At 42.1% G+C, this 15,265-nt stretch overlaps 1 protein-coding gene across 2 annotated transcripts; it reads left to right on the forward strand.

Annotated features, from left to right (window-relative positions):
- The first annotated feature begins 5,801 nt into the window (after window positions 1-5,801).
- Window positions 5,802-12,867, forward strand: drc5 (dynein regulatory complex subunit 5). Of its 2 annotated transcripts, none has more exons than XM_014144006.2 (6): window positions 5,802-6,095; window positions 6,657-6,862; window positions 6,963-7,531; window positions 9,895-10,046; window positions 10,375-10,672; window positions 11,750-12,867. In XM_014144006.2, the coding sequence occupies exons 2-6, from the start codon at window positions 6,682-6,684 to the stop codon at window positions 11,918-11,920; spliced, it is 1,371 nt and encodes a 456-aa protein (XP_013999481.1). In that variant the 5' UTR covers window positions 5,802-6,095; window positions 6,657-6,681; the 3' UTR covers window positions 11,921-12,867. The 2 variants fall into 2 exon arrangements, with proteins under 2 accessions (XP_013999481.1, XP_013999482.1); XM_014144007.2 differs by lacking the exon at window positions 5,802-6,095 and adding an exon at window positions 6,105-6,313.
- Window positions 12,868-15,265: the final 2,398 nt, after the last annotated feature.

Consider the following 15,265-nt stretch of genomic DNA (forward strand, 5'->3'; position numbering starts at 1 on the left):
TGTGGGCATTGCATTTTTTAACCTGTCAATAGAGAATGCAGTCAGTGTTATCTCTGCTCTTTTCAACCATAGATGTGTCCCCTGTCAAATCTACTGTAACGACCAACATAAATTGAGGTTATATGGTTTGTTAATTCATCTACTTTGATTAGTCTTATCGACATGCAGATTTTCCCCACTGTGTTACAGATCTTTTTGGGTTCTTCAGACACAAAGCAATGGGGAGAAGAGGTTGCACTAAAAGAGCAAAGCCTAACTAACATCACTAAGCCATGCAAGACTCATAGATGACACTGGATTTCCCCACACATTATTCTACTTCAGTTCCAGGCTAGAGCAGATGCAGTCTGGGATCCCCAACACTGATTCATTCCCCCCGACTAGGTTGATATCCCGAGTGCGTTTCATTGCCTGCTTCCGGAGACCCTCTCCTCCACTGCTCCGTGGAGAAGGCCCATGTCATGCCAGTCCATTAGAAGCCGAGAGCAAGGGAAGCGTGTGTCTGTCAGACTGCGTTACACCAGGGCGACAGTGATGGTCAGCCCCGGGGCCCTAGTCAGTGTCTTCTCTCCCCTCACTCCATCCCTCCACCTCCTCCAGGAGCCTCTACACTGATGTGCCATGAAAAGAGCAGTTACCCTCTCTCTCTTGCTCCCCCCTCGTCACGCTGAAGCGTTTGGGTCGCACCATGTGACCGGTCATGTCCATTAAGTTACTAAGTAGGATTACCCATCTTATTACATAATTAAGCAAATATCCTCCTAATACACCATATTATGTCATTAGGCCTTCAGTGTCATGATGAAGTAAAGCATTTCCCACTGCCTAACCCCTTCCCCCACTCCATATAATTTTGTCCTATATTTTAGAACCTAAATACTAATAGGAATGTGTATATGACGTGTCATTGATGCATACTGTCAAATGGTAAGCTTTAAGTTAAACATCCTATTCCTACTTTTCTATTAGCTTGGGGCTGTTGGGAGAATCAGCATAGTGCTACTGTGCCAAACTGACATGCCTCTGAACTCGCTGCAAACCCTTTGAAGAAACAAGCTCCACTCAATGAACCGTGGCTGGAGTAGAACAGAGTGTAGGGGGAATCAGGGAGAGGTAGCTACACAGACTCCAGATGAGGGTTACAGACAACATTAGGACCCATCAGCTTTTTGTCTTTTGTTGTTGTCCCAGCCCCGCCTCACCGGAGCCTCCCTAGTGCTGCAGCTGATGATAAGACCTACTAGCACTGGCTCCTGTCATAGACGGTCAACTCCAGGCCTTGGTGACCATTGTTATAGACTGAGGATGGCATAATTGGGGGATTTTGTAAGGCTGATCTAGCTGGGGTTTTTTGTGTGTCTAGACTGCAATTTATTATCTATTCTGCGGCGTCTGGGAGAATGTATAGTATTAAAGTGTAACCTAAAAGTGATGTAACAAAAGTTCCCCTATTTAGGTTTTATTGTCCAACTCTTCAGATAGGCTTCATGGCTCTAAATCAATCGTCATTATTGGGTTGTGTGTTTTTGTTCTAACGTGTAATACTTTGTTCTTTATTTTACTCTTATATATATATCCTGATGACTAGTCACTTTACCCTTCCTTCATGTACATATCTACCTCAAATACCTCTGCACATTGACCTTACATTTACATTTTAGTCGATGCTCTTATCCAGAGCGACTTACAGTAGTGAATGCATACATTTTCATACATTTCTTTTTTTTTTTGTACTGGCCCCCCGTGGGAATCGAACCCACAACCCTGGCGTTGCACACACCATGCTGGCGTTGCAAACACCATGCTCTACCAACTGAGCCACAGGGAGCCTTGCTAAGGCATCTTGTCTTGGTAGTCCCTGTATATCATTCCATTCTTGTGTATGATATTTTATTCCTCTTGTGTTACTATTTAATGTGTATTATTATTTGTAAAATCTACTCTGCAGCATCATTGGGAAGGACTCGTAAGCAAGAATTACACGGTTAAGTCTACACCAGTTGTATTCAGCGCATGTGACAAATAAAATTTGATTTGATTTAAGATATGTTTTAGTGTGTGATTCTTTCATTCAACACATGATAAAGCCTCTCTCTTGCAGCAAGACATTAATGTGTTGAAGTACCAGCACGGTTTTAGACTAGAGAATCTGCTTGTTTAGATGCTTTGGGATGGATGATGGATCCTCTCCAAATGCATCTTATCCAAAATCCTCGTTCCATCTGCCAGCTTGCTCACAAATGGTCCACACAGCAGGATCATGGCACACAGCTACACTGCATCCACAGTTCTGTGTGTTGAGTGTGTACAGTATGTGTTGCGTAGCATGCAGGGTAAGCAATTGTGTCCACTCCACTCTGCACCAAGCACAGCTCACTGCCCAAGCCCTGTCCTTTTCTTCTTCACCTTTTTGCCTTGCTAAGGCAGCCTCTGAGTAAGATTGATAATACTTATAACATTCATACATTGTAGTTTGGTGTGATGTAATCAAATTATTGTTTAATAAGAGCAGTAGGTCTATATGATTGGATAGTAGTAATTTACTCAAACGAGTGCTTTGAGGGTCATTTATATAATGTTGTATTACAGACAGAAACAAAGATGGCAGACAGTAATTGTAATTACACGTGTATAGTCTTTTGTTGTGAGACGTGGCGTGACATGACTGTGCAGGTTCCCTGCAGGGATGTCTTTGAGCTGCCAGCCAAGCTTCAGCTGAACATAAATCAGGGAAAAGGTTTTTCGCTGATGAGAATCAGCTCTACTGGCTGAAATTGTCTTGTTCATAGTGCTTTTAGGCTTTAATCCTCACCTCACCTTTAATCCTCACCTCACCTTTAATCCTCACCCAGTTAAACTAACGAGGGCAATGGAATATCCTTGTTGCATAATTGAACATTTGGGTATTCATCAACAACCAATTTTGAGAGATTGGGACTATAAGGTTCTATCTGCAAAAAGATCATTCTGAGATAATTGGCAATAACGTTCCGAACCCTCATTGGTTTGAATGGTGTCAGCAACTTAAAAACACACTGGATAAAGAAATTAGCCCTAATTGAGGTCAGTATCATTGACATCAGGTTAGGTCAGTTAGGTCCTTATTAAAAGTGGTTAGATTAAATCTACTATGCAGCATAAAAAGATGTGTTGTTTTTGAGGAGTCACCCTTTACGTTGTTTAATTACGTTGTTTGAGGAGTCGTCCTTTACGTTGTTTAATTCTGTTGTTTGAGGAGTCACTCTTTACGTTGTTTAATTCCGTTGTTTCAGGAGTCGCCCTTTACGTTGTTTCATAGGCTTACCTTACCTGGTAAGTGAAACTGCAATTTGAAATAATTCAGTATGCTACAATATAATTAATTTCAATCTTGGCATATTAAACAATGCTTCTATAACACTTCTTTATTCTTTGTCCTTAGATGTGGAATATTGCTGCATTGGTGTTAGTGGTGGCAGGGTCTGCTCTGATCAGTCAACCTGCTGTATGACCAATGGAAGATACGCCTGCTGTCCCTTCCCTGAATGAGTACTAAACAAATTTGACACCACTAGTGTAAATGTAGTTCTTCAATGGCGAAACCAACTTTTCGGTCAAAACGAAGACCCTCATCAGAGCTCACTGAGAGGTATCAGAGATTCATTACATATGCACTACAAGGTATTCACAGACCACCTCATAACTTTTATTTTCACTATGTTTGTTTTCCTAGACAGTGTGTTTGTAAGTAGTGTTACTCTAACATAACCCACTGTTGCCTGTCCGGATACATCTGCAACACCACAGAACAGATGTGTGCGAAATATGACCAACCATAGAGCAGTGTGCCCATGCTGAACAAGGTGGCTGCAGAGGAACCACACTCTCCTGTCTCTCCCCTACTTGAGTGTGATATCATCCCAGAGCAATGCTGCAGCAATTCTGCAGCAGTGGAGAGCTCTGTCTCTATGGTGCACTGTGATGGCTCAAATATCTGCCCTGCTGCCGTCACCCCGAGGGCGGGTGGAGCTGCTGTCCATTTTCCCCTGTGAGTAGTCTTTCTGCTTGTATGTTGGCTTCATGGTCAGGGGTCTCAAGCTAATTTTGCCTTCGTGCCACATTTGATCTTCTTCCCCAAAGTCCAGAGGACAGCATTTGGCCCACAGGGCCCAGATTCACAAAACCTTCTTAAGAAGAAATGTATTCTTAATTGAATTTTTTGGGGGGAGGACATGGCTACTTAGCATTCAGTCGCATGTTGTTTGTTCGTTGGCATTTATGTTATTAAAGGTGGTAGCACATTGAAAAGAACCTACGGATAAAAGTATTTTATATCTTAGATATAACCAAGGTCATTACATGGTTTTTGCGTGAGACGGTTTTGCGTGTTTTGTGAATCTGGGCCCGCAGGCCGGTAATTTGAGACCCCTGGTCTACTGTAACTTTACATCTTGGATAACAGGATAAATATATATTGTAAAAATATATTGTCGTTATTCAGTTTTGTTATTAGACTACTATGTAATTAATGCTTGTTACGTTCTACTTACATTAGTAACTACACAGTAAAGTTTGTCATATTTCTATAAACAGCATTGTTAAACATTTCTACTCAAAATGTGTAGCATCAAAACATGAACTTGTATATTGCTGTTTCCTAGAGCGTGTGCTGTCTGGATGGTGTCCACTGCTGTCCTTATGGTTATAAGGGTGACCGCATACACACTAAGTGTCTGAAGACCGACGGCCTGAGGTACCCCTTTATTCCGAGGCAGGCCCACTTCCTTCCTATGATCAAAGTCACCAAGATATCCAAGCCGGATAACAAGGTCAACGACCAGGTGCCACAATATGTGCCAGACGTAACCAATATAGTGTGTGAGCAGCTAGCACTGTTCACTTTCTATCAATACATTACATTTTGTCCACTGTTTATCATCAGTCATGACATTACATTCTGAGACAAAGGCACGCTGGATGTCAGCTTTCTACCATTAATTGAATTGAGACATTGTTCTGCTCACTGGTATTGTGTTGCTTTGGTGTGACTACCCTGAGAGTAAGATATTGAAGTTTGGGTTTTCTCTTCTTTTAGCAGGTCCCATGGACACCACCTGCCGTTGACAGCACCCAACATGGCTGGGTCATTCACCGCCACAGGAAATCAACTGACCTCTGGCTACAATAACATGTTGTGGCAAGGGAAACACTGGCAAATACTGTTGTCTACAGCCACCTAAGCCAAACTAACAAGATTTTCTTTTGAATTCCATTTTGCCTAACTCCTGAGATTGGGATTGTACACTTTTTGTGAATGCATTATATGTACACGAATGGGGAATCATGACACCCACTCATTGTTGATTTCATAAAACAGACAGGTCAATAAAATAAATGATAATTATTGTATCTATCTACTGGCTACCTTCATTAAGGATGTCGGTTGGGGTAGTAGGGTGTTATCAACATCTTGTACTGGTTTTTCTAACCCTGCTAACTAGCCAGTACTTCTACCGCTAATTTAAAATGTTTTATGCAAATATAAATGATGCACATGGAAGCAAACTCTTTTTGGCTGCTGACATCAAAACTGAAGCAGACTCCTGGGGGACCATAGAGACAGGAGGGAGGGAATGGCCTGGACATCTGCTGTTGGCTACTGCATACATGTTGGTCACCCCTAAGAATTGTGATTTGTTTGACTTTATGTTGAAGTAAAACAATTATGCATAATTCTGGTTTTGGAAATAATAAAATAATAGTTAAACATTCATGCACTCAGTATATGGATGTATTACGCGCATTGCAACCAAATGCCCAGATTGTGCCTGCTTGACTGTCCTGATGCAACAAAGTAATAATTATGGCTAAACTCTGCCTACTTCTACAATTTATATTCTTAAAATTCAATGTGAAACCTAACCCTAACGACACTGCTAAACGTATGACTACCACTAGACATAAATGTTTTTTCATACAGTTTTACGATATAGCCAATTTTGCCTTTGTGGCTGTGGATTCTAGTGGAAACCGCTTCCCACCGTGGGCGTTTCCCCCGCGAGCAAATGTGCTTGTTTGTAACCACGGCAACGTCGGTCGACCCAAGGCAAAACAAGGTAAGCTAGCAAGCTAACATGTGCACTCGTTATCAGATAAATCGAGAATTTGCAGCATTTAGGTAGCTATGCATTGCTGTGGTTAGCTAAAGTTAGATATCCTGCTATGTCAAGTAACTTAGCTAGCTAAAGTTAGCTAGCTGATAAATTACTAATTTAGTTAGGCTAACGTTAGCTCTCATGTTTGGAAGGGCTGATAATGCCAGCATTAGTTCAAGGTAACTACATTTACATTTCAGTCATTTCGCAGACGCTCTTATCCAGAGCGACTTACAGTAGTGAATACAGTTCATACATTTTTTTGTTGTTGTTTTGTTCTGGCCCCCCGTGGGAATCGAACCCACAACCTTGGCGTTGCACACACCATGCTCTACCAACTGAGCCACAGGGAAGGCTAGATAGATAGGGCCTAACAAGTTACAGAATCCCTGCTCAAAAGTGTTTGTGATATATTTAAATTAATGTGGCAGTAATACTATATTTGACTATGGTTTATTTGCAAACTCTAACATTGCATTTTGAGAATTCTCTCTGGTTAAACTCTGTTCTTATATTGAACAGGTAATTCCCCCCAAAATTCCCAAGCATGACTGCAACAATGTCCAAGTCTCCTGGGGCTCGCATGTATCCCCCAGTAGCAAAACTCAACTTGGCTGCAGACCCCAGGAAGATGCGCAGGATCATTGCAGAAGATCCAGAGTGGTCCCTCACTGTAGTGCCCCTTTTATCCAACCTCTGCCTGCAACACATAGTGAGAAACTTTGAGGGTATGTTTTATTATATATGTTCTACGTTATTTATTCAGTCAATTAATCAAGTCAGTTGTTTATTTGATCACATAATTCAACCTCTATTTCTTGGTCACAGAAAAGCCCATCCTCGAAGAACTTCTTCCCAGGCACAAAGACTTTGTCCTGGAGAGGCTCTCTCCGTCCCTGCCCCTGCAGGTGACTGCCAACCTGATCAGCGACGACGGCTACTGGAAGCGCTGCTGCAAACAGCGCTGGAGCCTGTGTGACGTCTCCTCATACGGCCACAGCTGGAAGCGCATGTTCTTTGAGAGGCACCTGGAGAACATCATCGAACTCTACATTCCTAATGTCACTGACCCCAAGACGGTGCTGGGCATGGTGCCTCTGTGCCGGAACTACGTGAAGAGGCTGGACATCTCACAGCTGATGCCGCCAATCAAGGAGCCCCAGAAGTCGGAGGACGACGACAACTCGGACTCGGCCAGCGACATGGGCATGGATGGGCCATCCATGGACCACTTTGACTTTGGCATCCTGCTGGACAAGCTGAGCCATCTGGAGGAGTTTCACGTGGTCTACCGGGTCAAGGGATGCGGCATGAACTTTGAGTGGAACCTCTTTGAGTTCACTTTCCGCGACTGCGAGTCGCTGGCCAAGGCCTTGAAGTCCTGTAAGACCTTGAGGGTGAGTATCGATCGACTCCCTCTCAGTGTTCACTGGCATGGTGCCCTTTGGCTTCGTTGCTCTGCTTTCCTATACAGGATGGAGTCAGGTTGTCTGGGGCATTTCTGTTCTGCTCTGTGTCATACACTTCCTCAGTAAGCATCAGTAACAAAGATTCTGTTTCAAATGAGGTGAAACAAACTGCAGTATCACAGATGTATTATAATTCTCTACTTACATCAAAGGAAGTACAATGCCTGAGGCTGAAACCCTAAACACCTGTCCTTGTATGGCACAACTGTTATTATGCTACAACACAGGGATTCATTGCTTCTTAGCTACATGGCATAACATAAAAAGCATGAGCTGGCGCACACCCAGAGAAAATGATTTAGTGTAGAGGTGCTGACTAACGGAAAATAAACTAAGCTATAAAAACAAAGAGAGTCGCACAATCCATATATATATCCTCCTAGTAATTTATTGGGTAAAAAAACACCAACGTTTCGGCATCACTGTGCCTTATTCAGGGTAATGTCATGAATGATTGAACCAGCTTATGTAGACAAACTGTTAAATTAGTGCAACCAGTGACAATAGTGAGGGATGTGTCGTAATTGCTAGGTTGATCAGAATGAATTGAGCGAAACTGTTAAAAGATAATAGCCCACAGCATCACTTTTTGTTCTATCAGAGGAAAGAATGACGTTTGATTAAAGCTTGCTGTTTTATACACTGCGTGCACAATTATTAGGCAAGTGAGTATTCTGATCTTATCATTGTTTCTATTCACATTTTCGAACTCCAAACCATATAAACTTGGACGCTTATTGGATTTAATCATTTTCAGGTGATATGTATTTGTGTAATGAGGGAGGGTGTGGCGAAAGTGAATAACACCTTATATCAAGGTGTGCATAATTATTAGGCAGCCTCATTACCTCAGGTAAAATGGGCCAAAAAATAGATTTAACTGACACTGAAAAGCCCAAAATGTAAAATGCCTTTCAGACAGATGCGACACTCTTTAAATAGCTAAACTATTTAGGCGTGACCATCGGACAATCAAACGTTTTGTTGCGAATAGTCAACTGGGGCGCAAAAAACGCATGGGGAAGAAAAGGTGCAAATTAACTGCAAAAGACTTGAGAAGAATTAAACGTCAAACTAACAGGAACCCATTATCCTCCAGTGCCACCGTATTCCAGAACTGCAACCTACCTGGAGTGTTCAAAAGTACAAGGTGTCAAGTGCTCAGAGACATGGCCAAGGTCAAGAAGACTGAAACAAGACCACCACTGAATAAGATTCACAAGTTGAAGCGTCAAGATTGGGCAAAGAAATACCTGAAGACAGATTTTTCAAAGGTTTTATGGACAGATGAAATGAAAGTGACTCTTGATGGACCAAATGGATGGGCCCGTGGCTGGATCAGTAATGGACACAGGGCACCACTTTGAGTCAGGTGCCAGCAAGGTGAAGGAGGGTATGGGCTGCTATCATTGAGGATGAGGTAGTTGGACCTTTTCTGGTTGAAGATGGACTGAAACTCAACTCCCAAACCTACTGCCAGTTTCTGGAAGATTCTTTCGTCAAACAGTGGTACAGGAAGAAGTCCTCAGCATTCTAGAAGGCCATGATCTTTATGCAGGACAATGCTCCATCACATGCATCCAAGTACTCCACTGCTTGGCTAGCCAGCAAGGGCCTCAAAGACGCCTGAATAATGACCTGGCCCCCTTCCTCACATGACTTAAATCCTATTGAGAACTTGTGGGCCCTTCTCAAACGTGAGATTTACAGTAAGGGAAGACAATACACCTCTTTGAACAGCATTTGGGAGGCTGTGGTTGCTGCTTCAGCGAAAGTTGATCGTGAACAGATCAAGAAACTGACAGACTCCATGGATGGAAGGCTCATGGCAGTTCTTGAAAATAAGGGTGGCTATTTTGGTCACTGAATATTTTTGAAAGGCCAAAAATGTTATATAATTGTCATTTTGTGTTACTTATCTGTTACAAAATTGAGAATCAACAAGTGAGTTGAGAGAAATTATTTTTGTAATTTAGTTGCCTAATAATTCTGCACACTAATAGTTGCCTAATAATTGTGCACACTTATATATTTCCCTGAGAAAGACAAAACTCACTTTTCCTTGGTTAAACATTCAGGTTTGAGGTTCAATAACATTTTGGATTGACTGAGAGCATTGTGTTTGTTCAACAGTAAATTAATCCCGAGGAATATAATTTGCCTAACAATTGTGCACGCAGTGTATATTATAACATTTATGTATAAAGAATGACGTTTGATTCCAGCTTGCTGTTTTATATATATTTTTTAACACGTAGATCTACCCGCCCCATACTATGCTATCGTCGCAGGTGCTGAGGATCCACCAAAGCAAAGTGGATGACGAGAAGTGTCGTCAGCTTGTGAACAACCTCCTGGACCACCCGTCCCTCAGGGAGCTCAACCTCTCCCACAACCTCATCGGGGACCGGGGCGCCCGGGCCATCGGCAAGCTGCTCAACAGGTGGGATTTTGTCAGGTTGCCTACCTCACCTGCTTGTGTTCCCTTTAAGTGATAATGCCAGAGAAGCCGGTGTTTGGAGGATATAATGGCACGGGTGTTGTTAGGCCCAAGATGAAGTCGAGGTCCGGCAAACAATGCCAATATATTCTCCAAACACCGGCTTCGAGGGCATTATCACTTTTATACAACGGGTTTCCAACATATTCAAATAATGATTTACATATTTTAATTAAAAACTTTATTTTGATACATTTGTTATACTATTTCATCCTTCCCTTTTATCACATTTTCTTCTGTAATTATTGAAAATGTAAATTAAACTAACCAGGAGTAAGCTGGAGAGCCTCACTGTCTACGACAACAACATTCGGGGGCCGGGGGCCCAGGCTATAGCCTACGCCCTGACCAAGAACTCCAGCCTGCTGTCCCTCAACCTGCGTCTGAACCGGCTGGGAGACGAGGGGGGCCAGGCCATCGCCCAGGCCCTGCTGAAGAACCGCACCCTGAAATGGCTGCACCTGGGAGGCAACGAAATGACAGAGCCCACAGCCACGGTCCTGTCCCAAGTCCTGGTCCAGAATAATACGCTGAGGAGCATCAACCTGTCCTGTAACAGGCTGGGTATGGTGAGTGCTGGCACTTACCTCAGACACAAACTACATCGTATGATCTGTCTGCTGTATGTATAATACTGTACTGTTTTAAAGGTTGTTTTATTTTAGATCATTCAACTTTAGATTCAGTGAAACATATTACTGATTCAACATTTAACTAATGTCACTAATTTAACAGTAAGTCAAGTTGTAATATGGTAGGCATAACAAAGCATCCACTTTATATTTGCTGCAAACACCTTTCAGGTGGTACTACAGTTCAACAACTACAAATAACGGATCAAACATGCAACAAAGAGAGGGCGTTTCATACAGACTTGGTTCCAATGGGAAAGTAAACAGGCAAATGTTAGCTCTACAATCCAAGCTGTTTGCATCTTCAATTATTCATATGCATGCCAGAAATACACAATAATGGAAAGCTAAGTAGGAGTTGTTTTCCAATGGGATGTATTGTTCCCTCTCTCTCGTGCAGTTTCCCCTTTCAGATGTCAGTTTTATCCCAGGAAGTGGAACTGGAATGCACAGGGTGAAAAATCACCCGCATAGCAAAACTGTCACGTGCATCAAAATGTCTGTCTGACCTTGGTATAGTGTACGCTGAAATAGAAAAACGCTTGTCTCAGACATGACAATAAAACACTGTTGACAGTACAATAGGCCATTGGTGAGACCTTGTATGACACCGTAGCCCACAGTAAATTCAGCCAGTGGTTTCAAGGACTGAAACCATCCTTCATGTCCTATTACATACCATGTAGCCTTGACCCCAGCTGTTCCAAGATTCTCCAGAGTGAGATTACGGTGTGATGTCAGGCAGTGTGAGAATCCTAACTCCCACTTAATAATGCACTGATGTCAGTGGGAGACTAAGTGAAAATCTGACTTAAATAAACTAGATTTTAGTGTTAGTCCACTGTTAATACAATCCTAAAAAAGTGTCCATGTCAGCTTTTCAAAATGGCGCACTTTCAGTACTGAGCAAAAACTGTGGTGATGATGATGCGTTTGGCATCATACAACGTCTGTGGTGTATTAACCTACTGCCGTGTGCATTGTGTTTTGTTTGTGTTGTCTGTGTTCATTCAGGATGGTGGTAAAGTGTTGGAGGAGGGCATGTGTCACAACAGCAGCATGGTGGAGTGTGATATCCGCCTGACAGAGGTGGGCCAGGAGAGTGACTACTGCATCAGCCAGGTGGTACGCAACAATCAGAACCAAGCACACAGGAAACACAACACAGAAGAGAACCTAGCCTAAACCTCAGAGCATTATTAAATACAAAGAAGAAGAATCATCACTGAATTATCACAGTGAATTATTGTAATGTTTGTTTATGTGTCAATTAATCCCATAAGGGATGGGTTGCCAGCTGGCGATTTGACATGAAAATACATTTTGATTCATTAATATAAACATACAGGCCATTTATGCTCACCAAAGTGCCACTTTGTCATATATTGTAGACAGGATGCCTACTATTTGTTTCATATCTGCGAAGTTGTTAAATGTAGCGATGTCTGTAATGTGTTACCACTGAAATCAGAAGTTAGCTAAATAGGCTACACCACTGTACCTTTGGCCCATGGAAAATAACCCCAGTTTATTAGGATGTAATAAATTGGCTTGGTCCGAAGGTCAGGGATGAATACTGACATAGGTGTTATTCTGGGATGACTTCAGGTTGTTGAGGTCCACCACTGAGCTATGGGGCACCTTCACTGTATGTAGGCTACTCATTGTTTGTATTCACCGTTTAGTAAATGTACAAAGTAGAATTATATATTTAAGCAATAAGGCCCGAGGGGGTGTGATATATGGCCAATATACCACGGCTAAAGGCTGTTCTTGAGTACGACGCAACGCGCAGTGCCGGGATACAGCCCTTAGCTGTAGTATATTGGTCATATACCACAAACCCCCAAGGTGCCTTATTGCTATTATAAACAAGTTACCAACATAATTAGAGCAGTAAAAATAAATGTTTTGTCATACCCGTGGTATACGGTCTGATATACCACGGCTGTCAGCCAATTAGCATTCAGGGCTCGAACCACCCAGTTTATAATAGCATATAAATTAGTTTGGAAAGTTGGATATACTGGTAAATATAGGCTTTATATTATTCTACCACATGGGTTTCAGTGTGTACATGTTATATGTCGTATGTAAAAATACATTTTATGTTTCAACAATTTCACAAGCTGTTTTTGATGTACAGATTTGGTTTGCGGTCATTGTAACTGTATTATGCAACATCAAGGCAACATTGTGATAGTGTCAATATACAGTTGAAGTCAGAAGTTTACATACACTTATGTTGGAGTCATTAAAACTCGTTTTTCAACCACTCCACAAATTTCTTGTTAACAAATTATAGTTTTGGCAAGTCGGTTTGGACATCTACTTTGTGCGTGACACAAGTAATTTTTCCAACAATTGTTTACAGACAGATTATTTCACTTATAATTCACTGTATCACAATTCCAGTGGGTCAGAAGTTTACATACACTAAGTTAACTGTGCATTTAAACAGCTTGGAAAATTCCAGAAAAGGATGTCATGGCTTTAGAAGCTTCTGATAGGCTGATTGACATCATTTGAGTCAATTGGAGGTGTACCTGTGGATGTGTTTCAAGGCCTTCCTTCAAACTCAGTGCCTCTTTGCTTGACATCATGGGAAAATCAAAAGAAATCAGCCAAGACCTCAGAAAAGAATTGTAGACCTCCACAAGTCTGGTTCATCCTTGGGAGCAATTTCCAAATGCCTGAAGGTACCACGTTCATCTGTACAAACAATAGTACGAAAGTATAAACACCATGGGACCACGCAGCCGTCGTACCGCTCAGGAAGGAGACGCGTTCTGTCTCCTAGAGATGAACGTACCTTGGTGCGAAAAGTGCTAATCAATCCCAGAACAACAGCAAAGGACCTTGTGACGATGCTGGAGGAAACGGGTACAAAAGTATCTATATCCACAGTAAAACAAGCCACTGCTCCAAAACCACCATAAAAAAGCCAGACTACGGTTTGCAACTGCACACGGGGACAAAGATCGTACTTTTTGGAGAAATGTCCTCTGGTCTGATGAAACAAAAATAGAACTGTTTGGCCATAATGACCGTCGTTCTGTTTGGAGGAAAAAGGGGGTGGCTTGCAAGCCGAAGAACACCATCCCAACCGTGAAGCACGGGGGTGGCAGCATCATGTTGTGGGGGTGCTTTGCTGCAGGAGGGACTGGTGCACTTTACAAAATAGATGGCATCATGAGGAAGGAAAATTATGTGGATATATTGAAGCAACATCTCAAGACATCAGTCAGGAAGTTAAAGCTTGGTCGCAAATGGGTCTTCCAAATGGACAATGGCCCCAAGCATACTTCCAAAGTTGTGGCAAAATGGCTTAAGGACAACAAAGTCAAGGTATTGGTATGGCCATCACAAATCCCTGACCTCAATCCTATGGAAAATTTGTGGGCAGAACTGAAAAAGCATGTGTGAGCAAGTAGGCCTACAAACCTGACACAGTTACACCAGCTCTGTCAGGAGGAATGGGCCAAAATTCACCCAACTTATTGTGGGAAGCTACCCGAAACGTTTGACCCAAGTTAAACAATTTAAAGGCAATGCTGCCAAGTACTAATTGAGTGTATGTAAACTTCTGACCCACTGGGAAAGTGGTGATCCTAACTGACCTAAGACAGGGAATTGTTACTAGGATTAAATGCCAGGAATTGTGAAAAACAAAGTTTAAATGTATTTGGCTAAGGTGTATGTAAACTTCCGACTTCAACTGTACATACAGACTTGCAGTTTTCCTCTATATTTATTATTTAGTAGTCACACACTCAACCTGTGATCCACCTTACCTAGGCAGTACAAAACATGTTTCCTGACTGTAGATCTTGCTGCAAGGACCAGCAATCTATGACATTGAGAGAGTAAGAGAAATGCAGGCAGAGCAATGTTCTCAGTATGATCAGAATAAACTTAACAATAGGTGTGTCTCAAATGGCACCCTATTCCCTAGAGAGTGTACTACTTTCGACCAAGGCCCAGAACACATAGATCTGCAAACCCAGAGGGATATGTTTGAAAGTAGAGCACTACATAGGAAATAGGGTGCCATTTGGGACGCAAACCAATGTAACTAGTCTGAATGACAGTCTAAGATAGTGGAATATTGATCGAATAAGTCAGCGGTTGGCTTCCTTATGTAAAAGGTTGTCTGCACTCAAATCTGTGGCTTTGACCTCCATACAAAAATGTGTAATCTCTTCCAGCCTTTCCCCTATCAAGAAAGAGTGTTAAAACGTACTAATAACATCGAAAGGAAATAATCAACAGTGCTCTGCCATTGCAAAGTAAGTGTATAGCTCATACAGCATCAGATTGGAGGGTCTGCAATTGAAATTGTACTGTATTTTACAAGATTCATTTTCCTTGTACAACACCATTTTATATAGAAATGTGTCGATTGTTGATCTGAAAACCCGAAACACTTCCCTGTTGTCGAGTACATTTGAGGATTAGCAGTGTTTGTGAATAAAACACCACATTTTATGCATTTATTGGTGACACAATCGACTAAGCACAAGAAACACG

This window comes from Salmo salar, chromosome ssa15 (assembly GCF_905237065.1).
Source record: "Salmo salar chromosome ssa15, Ssal_v3.1, whole genome shotgun sequence".
Taxonomy (NCBI): Eukaryota; Metazoa; Chordata; class Actinopteri; order Salmoniformes; family Salmonidae; genus Salmo; species Salmo salar.

Bases quoted from the DNA above. Each gene is read 5' to 3' on its own strand.
- drc5 (XM_014144006.2), top strand. From the start codon at position 6,682: ATGACTGCAACAATGTCCAAGTCTCCTGGGGCTCGCATGTATCCCCCA. The intron at 6,863-6,962 runs GTATGTTTTATT...TCTTGGTCACAG, and splicing joins CATAGTGAGAAACTTTGAGG to AAAAGCCCATCCTCGAAGAA. The intron at 10,673-11,749 runs GTGAGTGCTGGC...GTGTTCATTCAG, and splicing joins CCTGTAACAGGCTGGGTATG to GATGGTGGTAAAGTGTTGGA.